Below are 5,702 nucleotides of genomic sequence, written 5' to 3' on the forward strand. Positions count from 1 at the left end.
AGGCCAGACGCCGCGCGTCCCACCACAATCCTTTCAAACCTTCATTATTTTCTACCACAGGACTAGGGACTAGGAGAAGGAGGGAGTGGAGGAGGGACTCGGAGGAGAGGGAGGTGCAGTAGGGACTCGGAGGAGCAGGAGGTGGAGGAGGAGGTGGAGTAGGGACTCGGAGGAGAAGGATGTCGAGAAGGAATTGAAACCAAGATGGGAGTGACTTGATGAGTGCACTGTAAGCAAACACCAGGATGTGAAATCTCATAACCTGGGTAGAGGGGGAAGTGTTTACATGTAAGCTTTGCAATAAGGGTTTCAATCTTTTTGGTTTAACCTTTGCTGTTACAACAGTTTATTTTCACCATGGGCATAATAGCTGCTATTTGATGTCATCTTTAAATATTCGGACTGTAACAGAGTTTTATATTTCTTCACAATTATCAGGTAAAAGGAATATACTTATTTGATGTCATCGTTGTTAATATTATGGTTTTCATGGTTATCATTCAAATAACCATGATAATGATTATAATAATCAGCATTATTAGTAGTCTTATTATTATAAATTGCATGTGAAAAAGCAACATTGCTGACTAGGCTTGATCAGTATTAAGAAAAAAGAGAACAATATAAATTTAGTTTCTTTTGGTTTTTTTCTTTAACCCATTTGTACCGGCTGCTGCGCCGTGCAGCAGCCGGTACAAATGGGTTAAGCAGAAATATTGTGTGTAGGAGTAGGTCTACACGATTTGCTTTGGTGTGGATTTGAATTGGTTACCAGCCAATACTGTGTTGCTATTATTTTGGAACAGTTCGTCTTTGTAAGATGTGAACGAGACAGACTGATGCTACTCCGAGGCTAATGACTAAATGACATATAATCAATCAATACTCGATTTGTCATTGATAATATATTTGCGTTGATCATCCTTTTTCAGTCAGATTGTGATATTTTATCTAGCTAGCTGAATTGCAATTTTTGCTATTTCTAACCCTATACAAAACAACGGCTAAGCAATCAATAAACGTGACAATTATTTTACACTGTGCAGTTGCCTGGATTTAGGCTTGCAGACAGAAAGGCTTCATGTAGTTGAAGCCAACTAAAGAAGGGATTACATAAAAATTAATAAATGAAAAAAACACTTTAAGAGTATTTATTGAAATCTATTAATTTATATGTCCACCTTTAACAGATTGGATCATCACATTCTCAATATGGCAAGCCGCACACGAAGATACACTATCCTATTCATGTCTGGAATAATGTGCATCCTTGTGCTGTATGAAACTGATACAATGGACAAACGGTTGGGGCACTGGCTCCGGCTTGAGGGCTTGCGTCCGTGCGCGTGCAATAGATGTGCAATACATGATGACGATCCATGGTTTACGGAACGCTTCAACGCGTCTCTCAATCCCTTTTTGACGCAGGATAACGCTCTCTCAGAGCGTGATTTCGGATGGTGGAAGGTGAATATATGCAATAAAAAAATGTTAGATAGTAACGATAACAAGCAAGTAAATCTGGATTCAAAACGTTCACAAAATCCACATAAAATATATCAATACTCAATTGCAAACTTCTCCTTCAACCGATAATTAATTATCCTCTTCTCTTCACATCAGATCTTGCAATCTGGCAATAAGCCCTTTCTCAGCTACAGAATGGCCGAACTGAAGGTGTTTGAGATTTTCCCAGAACAGGAGAGCTTCATGGACTCCAGCCCTGATCGCTGCAGGACCTGTGCTGTGGTTGGGAATTCAGTGAATTTGCTGGGGTCTCACTATGGACCCCTCATTGACTTTCATGATGTCATCATAAGGTAAATTATGCCAGTGTAACCTTCCTGCCCCGTGTGGATGCTGTTGTAAGGTAGTGTTATGCAAGCCGACAGCTCCCTCTGGTGGGCTCGGGTGTGTATGCACTCGGGTAGCCAACGCGTCAGTAATGTTATGTGCCAGCTCGTTAATACATCTTACTTAGAGACACACCCCGACTCTGTGTATTATTCTATGCTCCATCACTTGCAACAGATGCTGGACTAGATTTCCTGCTTGTCTCTCATTGAAGATTAAGTCCATTAGACCAGGTCATTCTTAGCCGCCATTGATGAGCTAAATAACTGTTTTATGTAGCTTTATAACTACATAAAGTCCCTCAAATATAAATGATACCGATGTAATTTTCCTTAATTGTACAATCTAGGTTCAATACAGCTCGTATTGTGGGCTACGAAGGGGACGTGGGAAACAAAACGACTCTCCACATCATGTACCCAGAGAGTGCTGTGGATTTGAATGACCACACTCATCTCATGCTATTTCCCTTCAAAATAAGGGACCTTGAGTGGCTAGTCAGCGCTTTCACCTCAAAATCTGTAAAAAGGTAAGTCAACAGAATATACAAAATGTCAACAACAACATATGTTTCAGTGATTTAAGAAGTGCTAGCTAGGTAATGTCTAAATTTCAGAAAAGGATCGCTTCAAGTTGCACCGACTTTACAAGTCTGATTATGCAGTGTCCCATCCTAGACCACATTTATCCCTTTTCTATTAACAGAAAAAATGTTATCTGTGATGTGAAACACACAAATTCAATTGTGTCTGGTATGGTTTGTTCTTTTTTTTTTTTGTGGGAACGGAGTTCTTGGGGGACCGCCGTCTTATGGGGGGAGGTGTCACGACCCTGACGAGGGGAGCCTAACGAGCTCATTGACAACACCTGAGCTGGGCTTATTTAGAAGTAGACCTGTGAGCCCAGTGTCAGGGTGGTTGTCGTTTGGGAGGCACCACGTATTGTTTGTGCCTTTGGTCTTTTTGTTTAGTTGTATCCTAGGTATGTTTACACCTGACAACACTACACCCATACACTTATGTTGGCTACATTTGTATCTCCAAACTGTTTTTTACAATGAACATTTTCAGAACTGCAAGCAAAGTAAATTATCCTCATGGAAGTATCCCAAATGTCTTTGTTTTTGTGAAGATATATATATTTTTCACTTTCTAAACATTGTGCTTTTGATCACCTGAAGGCTGAGCCACACAGATATAATTTGTGGTTTTGATTATTTTGCAGGAATCTAGTTTTAAGTATGTTCGACAAAATCATTTCTCCCGTACCAACTCCAATGTAATTGTTTTATGTTTGTTTTATCACAGCACATACAAACAGGTGAAATCAACAGTCAAAGCGAATCAGGGTTTGGTGGGTATTAAGTCATTTTGCAACTTGCCACATAGTGGTGACCTTTTCTAGTTGTTTTCTAGTTGTGAAAGGTATATCAATGTAATGCCACTTGTAGAGGCTGAATCTGAGCTCCTCATGCACCCAGGTAAAGGTTCTCCATCCCGGCTTTATCCAATATGTCCATGAAAACTGGCTGGGAAAAAAAGGAAAGTATCCATCCACTGGCTTTATGGGTGTGGTGCTTGCAATGCACATTTGTGATGAGGTAGGTAAAATGGAAACATAAGCAAACAGTAATTAGTGTTGTTGCAATGCAAGCAACAATACTGTTATCATGTGTCTGTAATTATTATAATCATTATTATTATTCCTTTTTTATGTAAATATCTCCTCTGAATTTATTTCTGGATGTGCGCCAAACCCCTACCAAAAAGTCGGGCATATACCAACCCATGCAAATTTTCTTTTAAATTAATATTAATATTTAATATTAAAAAAGGAAATTGGGCAAAAACGCTAAAATCAACCACACCAAACCTGAACATCTGAGAGTTGTCAAATTAAATTAGCATATGTGGACAGGATGTATTGACGTCTCCACAAAGTATTCACTTACTATAACCACTTAGGGCAATACAGTATACAGTGGTCAAACTTAAAAGGCTGTGAGCCATTCCCCTTTTATAAAAATGTCTGGACCTTGGTATCTGGGCCTTATTTGACATGCTGACTGTTTTTGCAATTGGAGACCCATAATGTCACTTTTGGAAAAAAGCTTAAAAAGTCGTGAAAACCGACCTGTAAGCCCAAATGAACCACAATTTGGTCTAAATACTCATTAGTAATTGCCCAACCTTATGGTAATATGTGCTTGCTTATTAGCCATTATCAGTTGGTGCAAAACACATGCGGTGACATGTCTAGTTCACTATTATATTCCCTATCAAAGTGAACAGCTACGTGTCTGATTTCCCAGGTCAATGTATTTGGATTTGGAGCAAACAAGGATGGAAACTGGAACCACTACTGGGAGACGTTTGGAAGACATTTTGGAACTGGACAGCATGGTGGAGGGCAAGAGTACAAACTTATTCTGCAACTTGCAGAAAGGCAAAAACTGAACTTCTATAAAGGGTTTTGAATGTTTTCTCTCTCTCTGACAAAATGGTCATGGTAGTAGTGGACCCTGAACTTAAACATTTACTGCCAACCTCACATCTTTCTTTCTTTTTACTCCTCTAGTTAGGGGTGTGATGATTTGAGATCAAACATTGACACAGCTCTGTGGTTAATTTTTTGGCTCATTTTGTTGGTTTTTTGTTGTCACTTGTTAAGCAGTTTGTCAAACTGTGGAGTGAGCTTGAGACCTGGGGTCTCTTATGGCCCTGACACACCATTCCGACTGCCGATCGCCGATTCAACATGTGCAATCGGCTGAAAAGATCACCGACGGCTTTGACAACTGCCGATCGCACAGCACACACCAAACAGACTCAGGTAACCGAGCTCGCCTGACTGTCCGACGACCGATAATCTGGTTGGTGTGTCAGGGCCTTTATATGAAAGAGGGCCTCAAGGACAATTTCATGGCTTCAGATCTGCAAGAAGTGATGCAAAAGATGTTGAGAGGATAGTGTAAACTCTACACTATTTACTATGGTTAGGGGGGGCCTGGTGGATCTCTTCTCTCTGCTCTCTGAAGTCTCTCTTTCTTGGGCGCTGTCTTTCCTCCTAGCTGATGGATACGTCTCTCTAGGAGAGCTCTACTTTATATTTTTTGAAACAGGTTTTAAAGTATTGAATGATACCAAGCTTGTCGACGTGCCGTCTTGCTGTCAAAAACGGAAAGGAAGCACGGGGGTCTGTTTTTTTGTTTTTGTTTCTGTGAACAAAGAAAAACAAAAGCTGAGCTGGTTGTCAGATCACTTGTTTCTTCGGTTTCGCTAAAAGCAGGTGCATTTGTTTATCTAGCCTTACCTTGTGATTCCTAAAATAAGCTCCAAGCCAGGCTTGTTAATCAAGAATGCCCATATATGGCACCAACCAAGGACGACATAATGATTTCTTTCCGTTCTCTTTATGGTCATCAACAACTGGTTCTTCCTCATACTTGTGGCAAACTGAAAAACATTTCACCCAGTTTTCCCTAATCCTTTAACCTTCCCTCCCTTATCCATCAATGAAAACCCAGTTTACCCCATCCTTCTAACCTTGCCTAAGTTACCCCTTCCCCTTGGTAGATAGCCTTTTCCATTCCTTTCACAACATCCTCTAACCATTAGGTGGTCTCGACCACATCAGCTTTTATATCAGCTTTTTTTTTAAAATTATATTGTACGAGGAATATTAGTCCATACTGGTGGCACAGAACATCGGATGATCTTTTCACAAAGGAGACTCTCCAAAGAGATGTTTTTTCCAATGCTTATCTCATTCATAGATACATAGATACATGTGTATATATATATATATATATGTATGTATGTATGTATGTATGTATGTATATATCTATG

General features: G+C 39.9%; 1 protein-coding gene across 1 annotated transcript; it reads left to right on the forward strand.

Moving 5' to 3' along the window:
• Positions 1-1,662: 1,662 nt before the first annotated feature.
• LOC307071555 (CMP-N-acetylneuraminate-beta-galactosamide-alpha-2,3-sialyltransferase 1-like) lies at positions 1,663-4,998 on the forward strand (the record flags this gene model as incomplete). Its single annotated transcript, XM_079730571.1, has 5 exons — positions 1,663-1,820; positions 2,204-2,383; positions 3,162-3,207; positions 3,335-3,454; positions 4,166-4,998. The coding sequence occupies 5 exons, from the start codon at positions 1,663-1,665 to the stop codon at positions 4,328-4,330; spliced, it is 669 nt and encodes a 222-aa protein (XP_079586697.1). The 3' UTR covers positions 4,331-4,998.
• Between the last annotated feature and the right edge of the window lie 704 nt (positions 4,999-5,702).

Source organism: Pollachius pollachius, assembly GCF_949987615.1.
Source record: "Pollachius pollachius genome assembly, chromosome: 2".
Taxonomy (NCBI): domain Eukaryota; kingdom Metazoa; phylum Chordata; class Actinopteri; order Gadiformes; family Gadidae; genus Pollachius; species Pollachius pollachius.